This window comes from Mastomys coucha, unplaced genomic scaffold (genome assembly GCF_008632895.1).
Source record: "Mastomys coucha isolate ucsf_1 unplaced genomic scaffold, UCSF_Mcou_1 pScaffold18, whole genome shotgun sequence".
Taxonomy (NCBI): Eukaryota; Metazoa; Chordata; class Mammalia; order Rodentia; family Muridae; genus Mastomys; species Mastomys coucha.
The window spans coordinates 98,446,528-98,468,666 of record NW_022196900.1 but is presented as its reverse complement, the minus strand read 5'-3'; the positions used below and the strand labels follow the sequence as shown (position 1 = coordinate 98,468,666).

Genomic DNA, 22,139 nt, shown 5'->3' with positions numbered 1-22,139 from the left:
TACTGCTGTTAAAGTTTATGAGGGAGTGTTTGCCTAGTTTATCTGTGTGCTGTGTGCATGCAATGCCTGGGGAGGCCAGAAGAGGGCCTGCACAGGAGTTACAGATGGTCGTGAGCAACCAGGTGGGTGCTGAGAGTGGAACCTGGGTCCTCCAGGTGAGCAGTGAGTGCTCCTAACTGCTGAGCCACCTCTCCGGCCCTCTGGCCTACTACTTCAACTGCAGGAAGTTGGAATCGTTGATTTGGGGGTATGTTCCAGGGAATTGCTCACTTTGGTGACCACATGCTCTTCTGGCTTTGTCAGGGTCCACTGCTGGGTGTTCTTCTGAGAGCCCTGTGTGGCAATGACCCCCTCCTGGCACTTGGAACTTGATAACTAACAACAGTCACTACTTTTTATGGTGTCCTTGATAGTATCAGACATTTGCTGGACACTGCAGGCATGATCCCACTTCCTCTATGCCAGCTCCTGCTTTGCCTGAGAAATGAAGAAACTTGCCCAACGTGGCGCAGTGAGTGTTGGAGTCTAGACTTCTTCAGTCTACCATTTTACTTCCTGAAGTCCAGGCCCCTGTTGTTTGTGTCCTGATTGGCGAGGATCGAGCTAGCCAGGGAACAAAAGCCCTATTCTGTCCAAAGTGATTATTATACACGATCGGATCGGCCCCAATGGCCTCTGTGAACACTGTTTAAAGTCTGTCTGTGGGGCAAGTAGGTAAATGGATGGTCATGGATGTGTTTCAATAAAACTTTATAAAAATGGGCAGAATCGGGCGGCGAGATGGTTCAGCAGGTAAGAGCACTGACTGCTCTTCCGAAGGTCCTGAATTCGGATCCCAGCAAACACATGGTGGCTCACAACCACCCGCAATGAGATCTGACGCCCTCTTCTGGTGCATCTGAAGACAGCTACAGTGCTTTACGCCAGAGCAAGTGGGCCGGCAGAGGTCCTTAGTTCAGTTCCCAGCAGCCACACACATAATGGTTCAAGCTACAGTGTACTCATACACATAAAATAAATAAAATAAATCTTTTAAAAAAAAAATGGGCAGCATCACCAGCCCTTGTATGAAACCATCCTCAAGACTAGATGAATGTGTTTATGGACACGGCCTGCTGCATAGCTACCAGGTAACTGCATGGTTACTGTCTTCACCATGAGATGGGTGAACACCAGAGGGTTGGTCAGTGTTGTATGTATTCCTCAATCCTAACTTTCTGACAGGGTCTCTCCTTTAACCTGAAGTCACCAGTTCAGCTTGACCGGCTGGCCAGAGAACTCCAGGCATCCTTCTGTCTCCATCTCCACGGCCGTAGGGTGACAGGCATGAGCTTCCCTGCTTAGCTTTTTCATGTGAGTCCTAAGAATATTGAATTCGGGTCCTTTCTGCTCATGTGTCAAGCCCTTTCCCACCCGAGCCTGCTCGCCAGTCCCACAGAGGGCATTTTGACTGTCACACGTATGATAGTGGTGGTGGCACCAAATGCTTCACAGAGTTTTTTACATAACCCTCTGAAGAGCTCCAGGAGACCAGGGAGGATGGGTGGCACAAAGCTGTAATCCCAGGATAGGGGAAGCTGAGGCTAAGAGCTCATCAAAAGTTCAAGACCAACCTAGGCTCTATAGTGGGTTCAAGACTGGCATGGGGTGCATAGAAAAACCGTGGAACTCTATAGGGAACATGCCATAGACAATGTTTCTCCGACATCAGCCCAGGGAGATCTCAAGCATGGGCCTTAACCATCTTCCATATTGCTTTTGCTCTTAGTGAGTCATCTGTACAGACACTCTGCCTTATGGCCTGGAAGAGCAGCTCCCCCCAAGGAGCCTGAAGGAAGGCAGCCTTCAGCTTCCCAGCTCCTAGGCTTCCTGGTATCTGCTGAGTCACCCACCTGCTTCCTCCATTAATCTCTGGGGTGTAGAGCTTGTCCCAGGTTCCTGATTACCCCTTTCACCTAACTTCACCTATGTCTGCTTTGGTCCACTGTGCTAACTCTACAGTGTCCTACATTCTCAGGTGCCCCTGCTGTGGCCACACACAGTGCCTTCCAGTACCTTCTATCTATTATTACTCCATCTGTCCGCTGAACAGAGAGCTACTTAAATAACCTCCGTGTTACAGTGATAACCCAAAGGCCAGCGTGTCCCACTGCCTGAACCCCTATCTGATGCCAGTGTCACTCCCTCAGAGACAACAGGGGACAGACACTTGAGAAGCTTGTGTCCTGCATTCCTGTGAGTCATGTGGGTTCAGAGGTGTCACTTTGGCGGTTTCGGTTTCTTGGCAGTGACCTTCAGACCTGAAAGTGGGCCATCGGATGCTCTGGAGGGGACATTGAGAAAATACCCAATGTGTCCCCAGCCTTCTCAGGGTATCACGGACCATCAACAAATATGTCCCCTGTATGCACTGCAAGCTAGGCTAGCTCCTATGCTGGGGCTGAGGGGGAGGGATACAAAGGCAACCAGGGAAGTCTGGTTGGGGGCAGGGCATCAGCTGCTTTGTCAACAGTTCGTGGTGGGTAGGGGTAGCTGGAAGGGCTGTAACCTTCCTCGTTTACTCTGCGGGGGCCAGTGGACCTGACAGACTTCGTTGGTCTCCTGTTAGCCTGGGACAGGAAAGGATCCTGGACCACACCCAGTGTCCAGCACACGTCACAAATCTGCCTTGATTAGCCTCAAGCAGCAGTACACTGTTTTCCCAGAGTAGCTGCTGCCAGAATGAAATTCACAGTCTTATGCCCATGTTAGTAGCATCTTTGGAAGGAGTCCAGAAGGGTATTCCAGTGCCAGAAGGGCTGGGCTGAAGGTAGCTGTTCCCTACAGACAGACGCACATCAACGTAAAGGATTTGAAATGACTAACTGTTGCATGAACAAACATCTATTCACCCAGACAGGAACGGATGACAACCTGAAGAAGCCATTACACTAAGTCCATCCAGGAACGTCTGAGTCTATGGGAGTTACAGGAGTGTGGGTGAGGGGTTGTTTACAGCAGCATGGAGGACTCACCCCTACACTGGAAAGAGCACTCCTGGAGAGCAAGGGTGCCTGGAGGCAGATGTGCAGGTGGCCAGAATCCCCATCCCCCAGCTGTTGTTTATGGTCTCCAGAGGAAATGGAGACTTAAAACAGCTTTTGGAGGCTGGTGGCAAAGGGGTTTGCTGTCAAAGCCTTCACTTCAGTTCTGTCCCCAGGCTGGATGGGGCAGAAGTTGAGAACTGACCCCTACAATTGTCCTGCACACCCTCCACCGCCACTGTTTCTATCGCAGGGGTTTTATTTGGCTTCCTTGTCCTGGTCACCATCCCTCAAGGTCAAGAAAGTCAAGGAAGAAACTAAAGGCAGGAACCTAGAGGCAGGATCTGAGGCCGTGGGTGGGCTCTCCCACATCCCACATCAATTCTTTTTTGGTTTGGTGTTTTTGTTTTTGTTTGGTTGGTTGCTTTTGGTTTTTGTTGTTATTGTTATTTGGTGGTAGTGTTGTTTGGGGGTTTTTGTTTTGGTTTGGTTTGGTTTGGTTCTTCATAACAGGGCTTCTCTGTGTATCCCTGGCTGTCCTGAAACTCACTTCGTAGACCAGGCTGGCCTCAGACTCAGAGATCTACTTGCCTCTGTCTGCTGAGGCCAGATCTAGATTACCCCCAAATTCTATACTCCAGTACGGAAGCAGTATCATGAAGTTTTTACAGCTTTACTAAACAAAGAGAGTCACAAATAAAGGCAAGTTTAAAATGTATCTGTGGGTATATCAGAGATCTATGAGATGGGGGAAGCTTTGCTATAAGCTCAAGATACTGTCTGTTGATATTCTTAGCTCTTGGATTGGTGGAAGCTGGTAGTCTGCTATTAGATTCCCAAAGGTTTCGTTTATCAGTCATAGGACGTTAGTGGGGCGGGGTGAGGGTGGGGTTGGGCCTATGGAATGGCTGCTCCTGAGGGCTAGAACTAGCCCAAGGCAAAGAAACTAGTCTTAAGAACTGCAACATTCCAATCTCTCCACAGAACTGCAGTCCTTTTTTGTTTGTTTTTTGTTTTTTGGGTTGTTTGTTTGTTTGTTTTTTCGAGACATAGTTTCTCTGTATAACCCTGGCTGTCCTGGAACTCACTCTATAGACCAGGCTGGCCTCGAACTCAGAAATCTGCCTGCCTCTGCCTCCCAAGTGCTGGGATTAAAGGCGGGCGCCACCACCGCCCGGCCAGAACTGCAGTACTAATCAAGCAATCAATCTCTGCAGGCGCAGTTCTTTCCAGGAATTTGGTTCACAGAGGCAATTCCTCAGTTGAGGTTCCTTCTTTCCAGATATGTTTATGTCAAATTGACAAAAATCCAACCCAGCACAACGACCAACACACACATACATGTACATACATACTTACATACATACACACATATACATACATGCATGCACATGCACACACACATATATACATATACATTTTTTAATTATATATATTACATATATTTTTTTAATTATATATATAAAATTAAAAACAACCACAACCCATTTGGGCCTGTGCAACTAAATCTTAGAATATTGAAGATCAAACACAGGGACCTACACATGCTAGGCTAGCATTCTACCACTGAGCTACACCCCCAGCCCATATACAAATAATGTGAAATCCTACCTAGGTTCTCAAGTCAATTCATAATCTCCAAGATAAGTCCAAAGGAGAGCCCTGTACAGGAGTTGGCTTGCAAACATTTGCAAATGCTCCCCTTGCATGTGACCTTCCTTTCCTACTGCTCCAGGCAGTGGGGCCTCGGAGTTCCTAGCTGACACCAGCCACTACCTTCACCGAGCCCACAAATGGCCTCCAGATGCTGTCAGAGATTGAAGAGAGAGATTATGATCCCGTCCCCTGCCGTCACCTCATTGCCTCAAGTGAGTGTTTATGGTATCCCTGGCCCTTGACATCTAAGCATCGTTCTCCATCTATCTGGGGCTTCCTGATGACTGTGGATCTTTATGATGATTAATTAGCATCCTGGCATTCCTGAGTGCTAGGCACATGCTCTAGGCTGCATGCTCTGACCCAGGGTTATCTCTGAAGGCCTCACTAATGCCTTTCTTGATCCCCCAGAATTTCAGGGCTTGAAGGGACCACCCAGTTCTGTCAGACTCTGCAATGTGTCCCCAGCGGTCACCCAGAGCACTTCCCAACCCTTTCTCGTTTCTTCGTTCTGTCTTTTTCCTATACGCAAGCACAAGCGTGCATGTATGTATGTGTGTGCATGTGTGTAAGATGTATAAGACATTGATTGGCCCACTCTATCATGCTATCATGCCCTCTTTCCTTGAGGAATGGTCTCTCACTGATCTTTGAGCTGGAAGCAAACCCCAGTGATTCTCCTGCCTCCACCAGCTACAGTGCTAGCTAGGACTGCAGACTATTTTCAAGACAGGGTTTCTGTGTGTAACCCTGGTTGTCCTGGAACTCACTCTGTAGACCAGGCTAGCCTTGAACTCAGGAATACACCTACCTCTGCCTCTCAAGTGCTGAGATTAAAGGTAAAGGTATCCACCACACCTTGCTAGATAATTGTTTTTAAAGTGTGGATGCTTGGTATTTGAACTCAGGTCCTCACACTTGCATGGAAACTGTTCTTACCCACTGAGCCATCTCCCAGCCCATCCCTACTCTTTTTCAAACTGCTGTTGTTTTCTTGATAAGACTTCACCCCTCCCTAGAAGACAGTTATACAAGTAAATGTGGGTGGCAGAGAAGAGACATGTCAACGATGACTAAGGCTTAGCTCCCTCGCCACTTGCGAGAGCGTCAGAGTTGGCTCTCACTCGCCTCAGCCTCCGTAGAAATCCTTTGCTGAGGGGGTGATTTTTTTTTTTTCCTGAAGATCATTCTTTCTTCATGACCAAATGCTAGAATGTGCCGCCAGAAGAGATCTTCCCTGCTGCCAGATTCCATGCTCCACACACAGAACTCATGGTCATTACAAAGCAACTCTCCTGATAAAGAGCCAACTGGCATTTCCTGGAAGTTCTATCTCCAGTCAGAGCCCATCAATCGCCTTTGCTTTTCATAACCTCGCCATTGAGTTAGTGTCTAGAAGAGAAACAAAGTGTCTAGAAGAGAAACAAAGTGTCCCTGAAATCAAATGACTCCCAAGAAGGATATAACAAAAAAAAAAAAAAAAAAAAAAAAAATCGAATGAAACATAGTCTTCAACTTGCATCTCTGGTTCTGGTTTTAGCAACCAGCCCTCTAGGCAGGAGCACAACAAGCACCTGCCTTATGTGTCACAGAGCCTCAGAAGTAGGAGGAAGTTCACCTAGGGCTGGGAGATAGGTCAGTCGGTAATGTGCTTGCCACACAAGTGTAAGGACCTGAGTTCAACCCCCATCACGATTGTAAAGGCTCTACTAAAGAGTCTACACTCCGCAACTTCCAGGCTAGTGAGAAATTCTGTCTCAAAACACAAGGTGAACAGTGCTGAGAAATGACAGCCAGTGACCTCGGGCCTTCATATGTATGTGTGTGTGTGCGCACACACACAGATAGGCAACCCAAGAGTTGTTTACAGAGCTTTCCAAGCTGTGTATAACAATGCTCCATACCTTAATCTCAATACTCAGAGGGCTGAAACTGGAGGATTGCTGACAGTTATAGGCTAGCCTGAGCTATCTAGTGAGATCTTGACCAATCTGGGTCACAGAGTGAAGTAAGACTTTCGTCTCAAAAAAAACCAAACCAAAAAAACCCCAAACACCTGTTGAGATAGTTTAGCAGGTAAAACTGCTTAACTGAGTGCAATCCCTAGGTACCATGAAAGAAGAGAATCAACCGCTAAGAATTGCCCTCTGACCCCCACTAACACATGCCCCACATAATAATAATAATAATAATAATAATAATAATAATAATAATAATAATAATGTTTTATTATAAATTAATATAAATTTAAAATGAATTGGGGAGTTGCCCACACAGAAGGGTGTCCTGAGCTGAAGCAGCAAGGTTCTGGTGACGATCTCTTTCTCATGATGTCACAGATAAGGAATAAACCCTATTACCTGTTTATCAGGGTGTCCAGCCTCGTGCCCCAGGATTTTACTCATGCAAGCTAAGTAGGATGTTAACTAGAGCTTAACACACACACATCCTTCAAAGAATTCAAAGCCAAACCCAGATTCATCCCATATGAATTACTTCTGAAGACAGCAGACCCACCAGATACTCGTATCACGGCAAAGTCAAATAGATGCAAAATTGCCATAGTGAAAGCACCTCTGAATCCTGCAGTATTGTTAGATGCCACAGATTCACCAGACACCTGAGATTGAAGCATCAGAGATGCTGGAGCAGGAGAGTCCCCAGCTTGAGGGTCTGCCTAGACCACATGGCAAGTTCAAGTCCTTGGACTCCAAAGGGAGACTGTCTCAAAAGCAAAACAAGAAATGAGTCTGGTGATACGGATCGGACGGTAAAGCATTGGGCTAGCATGCTCAAAGCCCTGAATTCAATCTCTAGCATCGTATAAACAGCATCTAAGGGCACAGATCTTGTTCTCCCAGCACTTAGAAAGCTGAAGCGTGTCATCCTCAGCTACACAGGGAAGATGAGGCTAGCCTGGGCTACGGACATCTATCTAAAATAAAGTCATAAGTTAGGGTAAACTGAAGCTCACCAGAGTTTTGAAAGTTACCTTCGCACTTTACAAGGACAGTCTAGACAAACCTAGACATGTGCAGATGTCATTTAAATGTTGGAATCTCTGTGACCCTCCCCCATTCTTGGTCCCCATTAAGTAAGTAAACTGTTCCTTTTACAAGAAGCTGGACTAAACTACCCAACACTAACAACATGGAGCTCTCTTGGTCTTTAAGAAATCAAAAATCGGGGCTGGAGAGATGGCTCAGCGGATAAGAGCACTGACTGCTCTTCCAAAGGTCCTGAGTTCGGATCCCAACCACCACACGATGGCTCGTAATGAGATCCGACACCCTCTTCTGGTGTGTCTGAAAACAGCTACAGTGTACTTATGCAAATAATAAATAAATCTTTGGGCCTGAGCGAGCAGAGTTGACCAGAGGAGCAGTGGTCCAACAACCACACGAAGCCATCTGTACAGCTACAGTGTACTCATATACATAAAATAAATAAATCTTTATTTTAAAAAAAGAAAAAAATTTAAAAATCTCTAAACTTAGTATTTTTATCAGACTTAGCAACCTTACAAAGAGCGAATCAAAATGTTACAGTTTTCTAAACAATGGGTTTCAGATATCTTTTCCTTCAGCAATGTTTTTTGAACACACCAACAGTTAGTTGCTGGTCAGATGTCTACCTCTGAACCTCATTCTGTGGCAGCCAGCAGTTTCTTGGTACCCTCTGTTTTCACAGTGCCACCTTTTAGCCTGTCCTCTCCAGGTCTCCTCTGTACCCTGCCTCTGGGAGTGGGCAGTATCTGGGTCCCCAGCATCATCCTACCAACTCAGAGATACACACCCCATCCATGCCAGAGACTCTTGACTCCAGAGAGTAAGGCTTCTCCTGGGGTGCTTGTGAAAAGCAGCTTTTTGGACCCCAATGACAAAGGACAGGTCTGTCAGTCTAGGTGGGACCTGGGAATCAGCATTATGGTTCCTTGCAGGTGACACAGGAGCACCATAGCTTTATAGTTTTAAGAATTTGTTATCTATCTATCTATCTATCTATCTATCTAGCTATCATCTAGCTATCATCTTAGCTAGCTATTGAGGAGGGGGTCTAACTATGCAGCCCTGGCTAGCGTGGAACTCCTGATGTAGACCAGGCTGACTGAACTCACAGACTGGCTAGCCTCTGCCTCCTGAGTGTTAGGACTGAAGGCTACATACACCACCATGTCCTGCTCAAAGATTTTCAGTTCTAGTTTTGTGTATGTGGGGGAGGGGTATATCCACATGAGTGCAGGTGCATAAGCAGGCTGGAAGAGGGTCTAGGATCCCTGATGCTGGAGTTACAGGTCTTTGGTGACTTGCCCTTCCCCACCCCTACCCTCTATGGATGCTAGGATGTCAGTCCTCCACAAGAGCAATAACCAGTCTAAATAACCGAGCCTTCTCTTCAGCCTGGCTTGGCTGTTCTTGAAGTGACAAACTAGATGACAGAGACAAATCCTCTCTGAACTCCTCCTTTCCAGCCCCCCATTCCTGAGCCTTTGGGGAGGAGGTCGCCCCTCTGGGATCCCCATCAAACAGGCAACATAGAGATCTCTCTGAAATCCCTCTGAGATGGAGTCCCAGGCATCAACAGGATGAGGCAGCTATTGTGCTGAATCATAGTGTAACAGGACGAGCCCCTTCCCCTTTCCCAGTTCTTTAGGGATCTTTGAGGACTGGGGTAGGGTGTCATCTCCCTCATAGTAGCTACCCCACTTTTGAATGATGCCAGCCACGATGGCCCCGAAGTCGATCTCAACTGGACTCCGGTGCTAGGGTCCACCTTCTTCAGACTCCTGCAACCTTATCAAGAACACCCAGCGGTTCACTACCAGTGGTCTCCATGACAACCGACAGAGTGTCAGAGACACAAACCCCTCTCAGAGAAGGGGTTGGGAGCCGCGCCCCTCCCCAGTCTCTGAACACACAGCTACCTCACACTAGCTGACCCTCTTCCCTCCGGCAGGGTTGGGATACCCCTTCCCCGGGTTCCTTCCAGAGGGCTCCCGGGACTCAGCGGTTCCCCCAGAGGTCATCAGAGAGGTGTTGACGGGTTTTTCACTGGAGGGCAGGAGGGGGACAATAATGAAGAGCTGGGGAGCAGAATGCACTTGACTCCCCCCCTCCCCGGGGATTGAGAGGGATGGGCACGCAGCACAGGCGGCGGGAGCCAGCCGGGGGCGGGCGGTCCCTTAAGTCCCACCTTCAGGGCGGCGCCTGACGGCGGGGAGTGTCAGGAAGAGGAAGAGCGCGACCGGGAGCGCGGCGCAGAGCAGGGGCCCGGCGGAGGCAGCAGTGCGCGGGCCACCATGGCCACGGACGAGCTGGCCAGCAAGCTGAGCCGGAGGCTGCAGATGGAGGACGAAGCCGGTGAGGCGACGGAGCAGCCGGGGCTCAACGGGGCGGCGGCGGCGGCGGCCGAGGCTCCCGATGAGACTGCCCAGGCGTTGGGCAGCGCGGACGACGAGCTGAGCGCCAAGCTGCTGCGGCGCGCGGACCTCAACCAGGGCATCGGCGAGCCGCAGTCGCCCAGCCGCCGCGTCTTCAACCCCTACACCGAGTTCAAGGAGTTCTCCAGGAAGCAGATCAAAGACATGGAGAAGATGTTCAAGCAGTAAGTGCCCTCGCGACCGGTTCCCCGCCACCCTAGCTAGACCCGGCCTCGGGCCCGAACCTCTAGTATCCCCAGCTAGGCTCCCTCAGGACCCTGAACCACCAGGGTTGGGAACTCTGCTGCACCTTCCAGAGATCCATGAGGCTTCCAGACCCACCACACCAGCACGCAAGTGGATCTGGGGAACCCCCTTTCCTGATCCTGGCATGTGACCCCCTCCTCCTCGGAATACCCCACGCGGGTTGGGGGCTCCCGGAGATTCCTTCCAGATAATTGCAAGTCCCCAGCGAATCACCACACGGAGTACACCACACGGGGTACCGACCCTCTTCCCACTGTTAATGTTATACTGCACCTACCACCTTACACCCCCACACACCGAGAACGGGCTGGTGGCGTCCCTTCCGCTCCGGTCCCAACTACTGGACTCCCTACCCCCACCGCGATAAGGCACCCTATTGCCTCTTAAGGAGACATTCCGGGCACCCATGCCAGACATATTCCTTTTACTAGGGTCCTATAATTTCTAATGCTTAGCTCTGGTCTCTCTAGTTGTAGGTTGGGACCACCACCCCCTAACACACACACACACACACACCCCTCAGTTATTCTGTGTTTACTTACTGTGGGTGCAAACTCTTCAGCCCTTTCCATCCCTGCCCACCCTGTTGGCCAGGTCCCATTTCCTTAACCCTGTGTGGTCTTGCTAGGAAAGGGCTCCTCTGTCCCTATCCCCAGTCTATAAACACGTATTTACGATATCATCAGGACCGAGTCCCCTGGGGCTTAGTCCCTCTCCGTACACTGTGAGTCCACCTCCCTGCCCCGGAACCCTGAACCGGCTGTACAGTGGTGACTCGCCTGCCCTTTATCAGAAGGCCACCCCTCTTCTCAGTCCCTCCCTTTTTATACAATCCCTGGTGCCCTTACTCAAGGGAAGCCCTTGCTATGCTCCCTGCCTAGGGTCTCCAACCCCTACTCTCTATTCCTGTGATTTCAAGCTGTAGCCTTATCAGATTAGGAAGTGCCCTAGACCAGTGGGTTCAGCCACTCCACACCCCACAGAATCAAGCAATATGGAGGGGGAAGAGTACCCATGGGGGTAGAGAAGGTGCTAGTGCCCCTCCATGGGACCGTTGTCCCTACTTCCTATCAAGCCACCCATGGTTCCTGGGAAGGAAACAGTTCTCCAGGGACCAGGCTGGAGTGGATCCCAGAGGGGACCAAACCGATGAAGCTGAGTTTTGGACGGGGTACAGGGTACGCAGGGAGTCTCAAAGCAGAAGACAGCAGGCAGGTAAATGATTGAGAGCCTCAACCACACCCGGCTGACAGTGGAAGCCTGGAAAGGGGGCGTTCCCTCCATCCAGGGTCCAGAGATGGGTCCCCCCCCACCCCCCCGTCCCACGACCCCCTTCCTTCCACCCAGCAGCCAGTCCTCATAGAGACAGAGCAGCCAGTCGTCACAGGGACAGAGGACTTTAGTTCCCAGCCATGGGTGACTAGAAGCTTCCTGCTGGCACTATAGTGCAGCCCCAAACTTCTACATGGAGGTTCCTGGGCGAGGGGATACACTCTGGCTTCAGTCTCCACTCACGGACCAGGCCAGGAGAGCAGGAATCCACACTCCTTGCTTTTGAACCTTAGGGCAAGTGTGACTTCCAGGTTGATCCACCCAGTGGATCCCAGAGGGTACTTATGTGTCATAGATCTCTGCCGAGATAGGGCTGAGGCAATGGAGCCCATCCGTACCTCCCAGCAGTCCCGTGACCCAGGACTTTACAGCCCCAAAACTGATAAGATCAGGATTCAAACTCAGACCGGTAGCTTCAAAAGCTATGGCCTTCCCTTCAGAACTGTCTCTCATAGATACTTGTGTCAGTGTGTGTGTGTGTGTGTGTGAGAGAGAGAGAGAGAGAGAGAGAGAGAGAGAGACAGAGACAGAGACAGAGAGAGAGAGACAGACAGAGACAGAGAGAGAGAGACAGAGAGAGACAGAGAGAGAGAGACAGAGAGAGACAGAGAGAGAGAGGCTGACTGACCTACCACCAGCCCATTTTACATTTCCTCCTTTTCTTATCCTTCTGCAATATTCTTATCTCCCATACCATGGCGCTGTTTTAGGGAACCCAGATACCCCTAAAGAGCAAGACTGCTTTGATTTGTGGGGAACCCATGGGGAGAATGGTCTGGAATCTATGCTTCTACTCAGTTTTACACAGACTATTTTGGGGGGAAGCAGTTTAATTGAGAGGTGCTTTTGTAGAGACGAGAGGGTGCTGGTCTCCTCAGAGCTCCCTCTTGGCACCAGGGCTGTGGGCTGGGAGGGGTGACAGGGCAGGAAGGGGCCAGAAAGCTGGACCTCAAAAGAAGGAAGTGCCACTCGCCAGGGTCCCTGGCTGGGGCACAAAGCTGCTGATGTTGTATTCAGGGAAACAAGGCCTCACTGTGCCCGATGAGCCCAGCCCAGCTGAGTCCCGGCTGGGAACAGCCCCAGCCGGCTTCTCAGAGCACAAAATACACGATCTGCTTCCACTGTGCAAGTGGCTGCTGCCTCCTGGGGCCCAGCAGGTCCCAGGATCTCAGCCAGGGCTCCTTTGAGAGCAGAGTGCAGGGAGGGGTGGAGCCTGTGCCCCTGGAAAGTGGAGCTGGCTTTTCCTTGCCGGCCACAGCTAGGAGGCCAGGCTTCCCGCCTCATCCGCTTAACTCCCTGATCCTCAGTTTCCCCCTGTGCAAGAGGAACAGGCTGTGTGTGATGATCCTCAAAGACGCTTATGTTCTAGCCTTATTTCTAAGGGGTCTTGAGCACTGATGCACTTCAGACCTACTACTGCGTAGTCTCTTCGTCCATCCATTCAGTGTGGACGAGCAGATACCGTCTAGGGACAGTGATCGAGGGAGAACTGGAGGAAACAGCAGGCTCTGCCATCTTCTCCCCATTTTACAGACAGGAAAACTGAGACCCAGAAGGGAGAAGTAACCTGCTCAGGATCATGGGTTTTTCTCGAGGTGGGGCCTAGAGGTGACACATACTGAGTTCCACCTGCTGTCAGGCATAGAGGCCCTGCATCTTAGAGCCCGTACCCCATTTGCTCACGACACCCCCTCCCCCGTAGCCTCAGACTATATCCCTCCTCTCTCACACACACCCAGCCTCCTCCCCGCCCTCTACCCACTCATCCAGAGTTGTTTTCTAGAAGTTTCCAAGACAAAAAGGGATGGGACAGATCCACAAAATTTCAGGGATGGCTACTGCTGCTGAGCGGATGACAGCCCAGGGAGGACTCTGGAAGGTTCTGTAAGCTGACACCTGCCTGGAAGGCAGGCAGCCACGTAATTGTGAACGAGCTGTGGAATCCGAGGAAGGTGCCCTAGTTCCTTGTCCTGTCTGGCCCAGCACTGGCCCTACCCCTCTGCCCAGCCTCCTTTCCACCCACTTCATCTCATGACCCCTTACATCAGGCAGGCAAGATTCCCTTTCCTTCTGGCTTTTCATCCTGGGGCTGCAGGGCCTCCTTGAGTCTGCAGCCGGACAGGGCTGCGGACCTAGCTGCATATGGACTCAGAGCCCATTCCTTAACCCTTTCTGGTCTCCTTCCTCACCTGATGGTGCTGTCAAGTACTTGGCAGAGAATCAGTACTTACTAAGTTGCTGTCATTACTGTCCCAAGTTCAGCATATGCCCTGTCCCTGGTGGCAGCCATCAGCACTGGTCCTGAGGTAGCTCAGAATGAGCCTCTGGCTGCCTCCAACTTCCCCCCAACAGAGCTGCCAGGCTGTTAGGCTGGCAGCAGCCCTTTGCTTTGGGCCAGAATGACAGGGATTCAGCCCGTTGCTACTTTGCTCTTGCCCAACAGACGTCTGATTGACAGCTACATATTGCTTTGATAAATAACAAAAATAGAGAGATGAATTCATTATCACCTAATTACGTAGCCGGCAGGTGGTAGAAGAAAAGGGAAGAGCTAACCGCAGCCCTTGGAGCGACACTAAACTGGGACACAGGGCCCTTGCTACCCAGCTGGGTCTCTGAGCAGGATACTGGGCTTCTGAGCCTCGGTGACTCCTGGGGGCATAGGACCTGTGTGACAATTTCGAGTGGGAAAACAGAACTGTCACAGGTTCGGCTTGGGATCTGTTAATGTCATGGATGGTCTTAGAAGACAAGGGTGCTGCCTGCCACCCAGCAGCCATCAGATCCAGCTGAAGGCCTCGTAGAATCCATGGAGCCTTTGGGAGGTCTTTGGTGGGGTCCACAGGGCCTCTGCATTTCTACTGTTAGGAAAGACTGTAGCTACACATCCCCGTGGCTGCCTGTGGGGAGTGTCCAGTTTAAGGTGTCCCTGTCCCTGTCCTTACTAGAGAGCCCTAGAGGAGCTCACCTCTATTACTTAGGGGTCAAGTTTAATCCTCAGGGCTCAAGGAGGTGAGTCACTTGGCCAAGGTCATGAGTGCTACTTGCATGATTCGATCTCAGTGGCTCTCGGGTGGAGGTGGAAGTCTGATCCTTGCTTTGTGGAAGCCAGAGCCAAGCTTGGTGGGGGTTGAGGTGCCTCACACCCCAGGGAGGGAGGATTCCCAACAATGGGCCTCTTCTCTTTTCCACCCACTTCCCCTCTGCATCTGAGTCACCTCCCCTCCCCCCTCTGGGGACTTTCTGGTTCTGGGGGAGAGGGGTGTTTCCATCTCCCACTGCCCCCTTCCCTCCTTCCCAGCCTTCCCAGCCTTCCCAGCCTTCCCAGCGGCCAGCGGAGGACCAAGCCTGGCTTCAGCCAGAAGAGTCCCGGCCCAAGGGTCATCAGGACTTCCGGAGGCAGGTTGGAGGCCCTTTCTGCAAGGGCAGCTGGGCTGTGGAGTTAGTCACTTTGCAGCCTCCTGCAAGGACAGCCCTGCAGCTTGCAGTCACTGAGTTCCTTCTGGCTGCCAGGACTTCCGCTTTGCAAGAACAGAAGAGGCCGCAGGGGCCGGGCAGGTGTGGCTAGCTGGGGCCAGCCTGGCTGTGCTGAGCAGGAAGTCCTTCCTTGACGCAGCCGGTTGGCTGATGAATGGAGCCACTGTTGATCCTCTGAGTACCAGGGCCCTGGCTCTCTTCTTCTTAGGAAGCTTCTTCTGGGCCGGGCGGTGGTGGTGGTGGTGGTGGTGCATGCCTTTAATCCCAGCACTTGGGAGGCAGAGACAGGCGAATTTCTGAGTTCGAGGCCAGTCTGGTCTACAGAGTGAGTTCCAGGACAGCCAGAGCTACACAGAGAAACCCTGTCTCGAAAAAAACACAAAACAACAACAAAAAAAAAGAAAGCTTCTTCTGCTCCTACTACTAATCATCATCATTATTGTTGTTCTTATTAATATTATTATTATTATTATTACTATATGGGTGTTTCGCCTTTGAAAGGTGTTGGATTCCCCAAGTGGAAGCTTCCATGCAGGTGATGGGAATTGAACCCAGGTCCTCTGCAAGAGCAGCACGTGCTCTTAACTACTGAGCCATCTCTCCAGCCCTGCTGGCTCCCTTCCTAATCTATGCTTTTTAAACATCCTGCTGGATTCCCAGTGGCCACCACACAGGCAGGAAGACTGAGGCTCAGAAATTCAAGGTCCAGAGCTAGCGAGAAAGCAAACACTTCATGGGGGGGGGGGGGTCTGTCTCCCTACCCTGATTCCTCCCTCTTGTGGTCCACCGGTCTTCACATCTTTTGTAACCCGGAGCTGTCAGAAAGAGCATCCCTAAAAGTCCCCACTATGCGCAAGTGCTTCCCAAGCCTGGTGGCCTGTCATCCCAGCTGCTCAGGTAGCTGAGGCAGGAGGACAGAAAAATTCAAGGCCAGCCTGTGCTGCAAAGTGGGTTCGAGACCAGCCTGGGCAACTCCGTGAAACCTCAGCATGCATGAGGCCCTGGGGTTAATCCCCAGTACCCCTGAAAGAAAGGGACCAAGAGAAACTGCAAGGCCAGTCTGTCGACTTCCATTTCCCTTCCTGGTGACAGTAGGCAGGTGACCTTGTCTGTGTGAGCTCTTCGGGAGTACTATGAATGGAGACAAGAGTGGGGAACAACACTGGGTTATATCTATAGTCAGTATCATACGTGATTATTATGGGTAGGCGGGAAATAGACCAAAGGCAAGACGCTCCCACATTGCCACCTTGGCTTAGCCGTGGGTGGTGTCAAACTTGAGGTTAAGACAACCCTGAGTCTTGGCTACCTTCAAGCAAGTAGCTCTCAGCTTGGAGGCTCTCATTGGACCCTCTGGAAAACTGGGGAGGGGGCCCGTGAGCACCGCACACTGCTCCGTCCCTGAACCCTTAACTTAAGACATGTGATCAAGGTCAGATTCCCAAAGTGGTGAGTGCCTGGTTTGTCCCCTGAGTCTGGCAGTAGGGGTGAGGACATGTCAAGCTGGCCCTGCTGAGCTGTCATTACTGGGACCACCTGCCCTTCCCATGGAGACAGGCAAGCAGGCCCAGGCCGGCCAGAACAGCTAGCAGAGTTGGAAGTCACCTACCCTCCAGAAGTAACCTACCCTCAAAAAATGCCCTCCCATTTCTTAGGATATAGAGGCTCAGGCTCAGGAGGCCACGGAGACCTCCCCTACGCAGGATGGGGATGGCCCTGAAATACAGCTGCTTAATGATTAGAATAAGTTACATTGACTCCTTAATAATCCAGAAAACAGATATTTGTGGTAATAAGGGAGCACGTAACCGGGGGGGGGGGGTCCCTGAGCCCAGCACCCCTTCAGCAGTCTATCCTCCTGTGGCTGTTTGGAACCAGCAACACAGGCCTGGGCTGGGCTCCAGAAGGGACAGAATGTAGTTAGTTCCCTGTGCCCCTTCCCTTGACTGGGGCAACAGCTGTGCCAGTGCCTTCCCTCAGCCAGCCCAGCAGGGATGGGGCTGGGGGAGCAGTCTCCGCCTACCTTAGGGTACAGTGAGCCCTCTGTCCTCAGAGGTATTCAAGACACCAAGCAGGGGAAAACCACATTGGGAGTTTGGCCGGCTGAAGTGACCTCCCCTGCACGTCCTTTCCAGCCCTGCCGCTCTCCTCTCCTCTCCCAGGCAGTGTCTGGAGGCAGCAGGAGATAGTGTGGTTTTTTTATCACAGTTGGACCCCACCTGCACCCTTGTCGACCTTGGCCAGTGCACTTTCTTCTGTCTCGGTCTCCTTGTCTGTTGAAAAGGGATGACTGGATGGAGAATGCCACCCTTGTGACTTGGGGTTATCAGCACGGAGGGAGAGGACAGACAGAGCTGGGGGAAGCAGCTTCATAGGATCACATTCAGACCTAAAGACAGGGTCAGCCTGGGTGGCAGCTGTAGGGAGGGTGATGGGAGGGATTTTTGTCACATCCCGGGCAGCAGCTGCTGAGCCCTCCCCTGGTGTGAACTGTGGCATGGGGAGGGAGGCAGGAATGTGGGCTGGCTGCCAGGCCCGCAGCAGCCTCCCTCCAATGCCGAGGAATGGTGCTGAGCTCCAAAGCCTGGGAGTTTTGTTGACAGAGCTTGGTGACATTGGCTTTCCTGAACCAAGCCCAAGAGCCCCGAGTGGAACACCAGGCCCGACCCCAGTAGCCCATGAATAAGAGGGAGCCAGAGAGATGAGTCCAGCTAGTAGAATCCCATCTGCTGTGTGACCCTGGGCATCTCACTCCCCACTCTGGGCTCCTATTCTCCTCCCTAAGCTGCCAGGTGGTGGGCCAGGCTAGGTGGAGGAACCGAGAGGGCCAATCTTTCTCTCCCAGGATCCTCTGAGCCTCCTGGAGCCTCAACTCCAGCTCCGAAAGAAAGGCAACGGGATAAGAAGGCCTCCCCAGCCTTGCCTCCCTCGTGAGAACACCATCATCTCCACAGCTGTCACCTGCTTAGAGGTGTGGGGACAGTCCCCACTGTTACCTCCTTACAGGGAGGGAAGCAGGGAGACCAGGAGCTGTGTAGATTAAGGCTCCACTCTCCTTCAGCTTAGCCAGACCCCCTAAGGTGCTGGATCTTTAAGTCAGGCCTAGAAGGGGGATAAATAAAGGAGGGGAGTGCTGGGGAGCCCCTGGGTCATCTATCTAGACTGACACCCCACCCCTCAGGTCACTCCCCCATAAGCCCCTCCTCTCAGCTCTGTACTGTCAGGCCTAGAACCCTTGGAGAAGCCAGCATGGGTTTGTTCGTTTGTAAAACAGCCCTAGCTGGACTTGAGTTCTCTTATTTATGTAACCCTAGCTGACCTCAAACTCACTGCAATTCCCCTGCCTCAATCTTCGAAGTGCTGAGATTATTGGCAAGTGTCATCACACCCAGCTCCAGCATGTCGGGGTGGTGGTTTTGTTTTTAGTTTTAAATTTTTTTTCTTTTATAATTTAGCGTTCTGTGTATGTGCGTGCACCTGACAATATAGATGTGTGCATTATTTGGTGCAGTACCTGGGAAGGCCAGAAGAGGGCGTCAGATCCTGTGGCACTGGAGTTACAAGTGCTTGTGAGCTGGCTGGATTGGGTGCTGAGAACCAAACCTGGTCCTCGTAATTGAGCAGCAACACTTTGGGGCTCCAGGGTGGCTTTTACTAACCCAACATTGCTGCCATTTTCATAGTAAGAATGTGAAATGCTCAGTACAGCATCTGGTGCATGATTTTGATGACAATGGCCTGTTTTAAGGTATTAAGCACCTACCGTGTGTCTGACCCTGTGTGAGAGTCAACTTGAATCATCTCGAAATCTTGGCCTCACTTTTCAGAGTGGGTTTTTTAATCTGCGTGGCAGAAATGGTGAAAGTGGGGTTCATGGGGTCAGAGTTGGGGTTTGAATACAAGGTGAGCATTTGGTCAAGTTTTCTATCACGTTAGCCCCGTGACCTAGTCACTGATGGCATCTTTAGGGCCTTCGGGGAATGGTCACCTCATCCAGGGCCGCTTCCCACCGTGACCAGGCTTCTTTTGGCTCTGTGTCACCTGGCTTGGTGATTGATATTTTTTGGAACTGTAGCCAGCCCCTGCATCGTCCCCTGGGGACTGGAGTCGGCCTGGGTTGGAGCTCAGCCCTGGTAATTGATTGACCTTTGATGGATGTAGGCTGCGGTTTGAGGTGTGGCCTGGCCCAGCCTGAAGCTGCCAGAAACCAGGGAATCCACAACCCAGTCTGGGCATGCTGTGTCTTCATTTAGTCTGAGACAGTTGTTCTGGTTTTAAAAGAAGCGCAGACCCTTGAACGTAGGTCCAGCTGGGAACACCAAAAAACAAGGGACATGAGGCTCCCAAGCTGGGGTCCCAGGCTAGTACCCTCTTCAGTGGTCCTCCCCAATCCTGACCCACTATGACTACCGAGCATATAAAGTGCCTGGCACGCAGTGGTTATTTGGCAAGATAACTAAATCCCCCCGGAGTGGCGATAGCTGCCAGGCAGGGCTAGCTGCTTACTGGGTGCACCCTGCCATGGGCTTGGCACCTATAAGCTTAAGCAGGTCTCCCAGGAACCAAGAGGCACCATGACGTCTGCGTGTCTCAACCACGCTCCAGTGACGTTTAGGACCTGCGATGGTTAGGTGCATTGTCAATTGGACACAACCTAGAATCCCTGGAAATGGCATCTCAGTGAGGGATTGTCTGGATCAGGTTGGCATGTGGGCGTGTCTGTAGGGGGCTGGATTATGCTAATTGATGTGGAAAGGCCCAGCCTAAGAGTGGGTAGTAACCATTCCCTGGGGTTGGGCTTTTAACTATGTAAGAGTATCATTTTGATTCCCTTTCTTTTTGTTTTGTTTTGTTTTGTTTTGTTTTGTTTTTCGAGACAGGGTTTCTCTGTGTAGCCCTGGCTGTCCTGGTACTCACTCTGTAGACCAGGCTGGCCTCGAACTCAGAAATCCGCCTGCCTCTGCGAGATTAAAGGCATGCGCCACCACTGCCCGGCTCTGATTCCCTTTCTTTACCGTAATGAAGTGCTTGCACCAAAAGCAAGCTGGGGCGAAAAGGATTTATTTGACTCAGACTTGGATATCATGGAAAATTATTGGGAGGAGCCAGGGCAGGAACTCATAGGAACTTGAAACAGAAACCTTAGAGGAATGCCGCTTGCTTGCTGTTTCCGGCCCATGCTCAACCCGATTCCCTTTCACAGCCCAGGGAATGGTGCCGCCCACAGTGGGCTGGGCCCTCCTCCATCTGTGAACCATTAAGGTAATCCCCCACAGATCGACCTGCAGGCCAATCTGATCTGGGCAAACCCTCCATTGAGATTCCCTTCTCAAATGACTGTATCAGGTTGACAATTAGAGCTAACTAGGACAAGCTGCCCGGCAGCAAGCACAGCAAGGACGCTCTCCGTTCATTCGCTCGCTGTTGGTGGCTGTGATGTGACCAGTTGCTTCAAGCTCTTGCCTGAACTATCCCAGCCGTCATGGCTGTAACCTAGAATTGGGAACTGAAAGACCCCTCTCTCTCCGACAGGCTTTTTTTTTTTTTTTTGCTCAGAATATTTTAACATAACCTCAAAAAAGAGACTAAGACCAGACAATTCTCCTCGTAGAGGACTGTACTGGATACCATAGGCCGTTTCCTTGATGTCTGCTCACACTCCCACTTAAGACAAGCAAAAATGTGTCCAGATGTTACAGGATGTCCCTTAAAGGTCACACTTTCTGCTCTGTGCTGAGGAGCCGCCCAGGCAGTCTGATATAAGCACTGTGACATGCCATCTCTGAACTTCACTGGGGTCCACGTTCAGAAAGTAAGGAACTGTGTGGTCCCAAGGAACACAGAAGAGGCATCCTTGCATCTTTGCCTTGGGGAAGACAAACCCCTCATCAGGTACCCCTGCTGCCAGTGGAGTGCAGCGGGTGTCCAGCCCTCCTGTAGACAACACTGTGGTGGCAGGAGAGTGCCCAGTCACCTTTGGGGGGTGAGGGTGAGAGTGGGGGCCCTTCCTGCTGCAGATGGTGGCTGGGCCTTGACAGCCCTTGCCTGCCTGACATGCACCACATCCTCTCACACTTACCCCGCCCACCCAGCAGCCCCTCTGTCCTCAGGGCACACCAGCCCTGCCTGTCCCCACCCTGTAGGGAACACATGGTCCCACGTGCCATCTTCTGTGCTTCCGTACTTCCAAGGCCTGAGTCACTCATACATCAACTATTTATAACCCTCACACAAATGCTCGCTTTGGCTCTGCTGGCAGACACCGATCTGCAGGTGGCCACAGGACCCAGAAGGAGGCAGGGCACAGATGCATAGATTTATAAGTTCATCAGCCTGACAGACCTGGGATAGTAGCCCAGCTCTGTCCTTACTGCTGTGTGACCTTGGGTAGGTCACTTAGCCTTTCCGAGCCTCTGCTTAGTAAGAGCGTTTAAGAGTAATAAAGCTTCCGCCCAAAGACCATTTTTTTTTCAATGCCGGGGGTTAGATGTCTAAGTCAGGTGCAGCAATATGTAACTGGAGAGGGGTAATGGGGAGGCCGAAGACTAACCGGAAGGGCACCTAGTATCTGTAATTGAGCCCTTGCGTGTCCTCGGGCAGAAAAATCTACCCATCATGCTGAGGACACTGTCCCCAGGTTCGTGTCCCAGGAGACAATCAGAGCAGGTGTGTGTCGCCGGAGAAGACTTGGTGGTGCGACAGCAGCTTACCAGCTAGAAGAAAATGGGTTGGAGACTGCCTCTGGCCACTCACAGCACAAGGAGCGTGGGGACAGAGAAAAGGGACATTTAGACCCTGTCCTCACCCATCTCTGTCTCTGCCAGGCTGTTGATGGCCGAGGAAAGAAGGGAAGGGCTAGAACAGAGGTCTGGTTATCAACTGGTTCTGTGCCAGGCTGCCCAGCACCCCACCCTCCAACACCCAGCTCCCCAGCACCTGGCTCCCAGCACCCCACCCTCCAGCAC

At 51.4% G+C, this 22,139-nt stretch overlaps 1 protein-coding gene across 1 annotated transcript in view; it reads left to right on the top strand.

The window, feature by feature from the left end:
* Positions 1 to 9,891: 9,891 nt before the first annotated feature.
* The window catches only part of Efhd2 (EF-hand domain family member D2), a 17,785-nt gene continuing 5,537 nt past the window's right edge, over positions 9,892 to 22,139 (top strand). Inside the window, exon 1 of the mRNA XM_031379353.1 lies at positions 9,892 to 10,283. Coding sequence (XP_031235213.1) covers positions 9,979 to 10,283 — 305 coding nt within the window. The 5' untranslated portion in view covers positions 9,892 to 9,978. The remainder of the gene's footprint in view (positions 10,284 to 22,139) is intronic.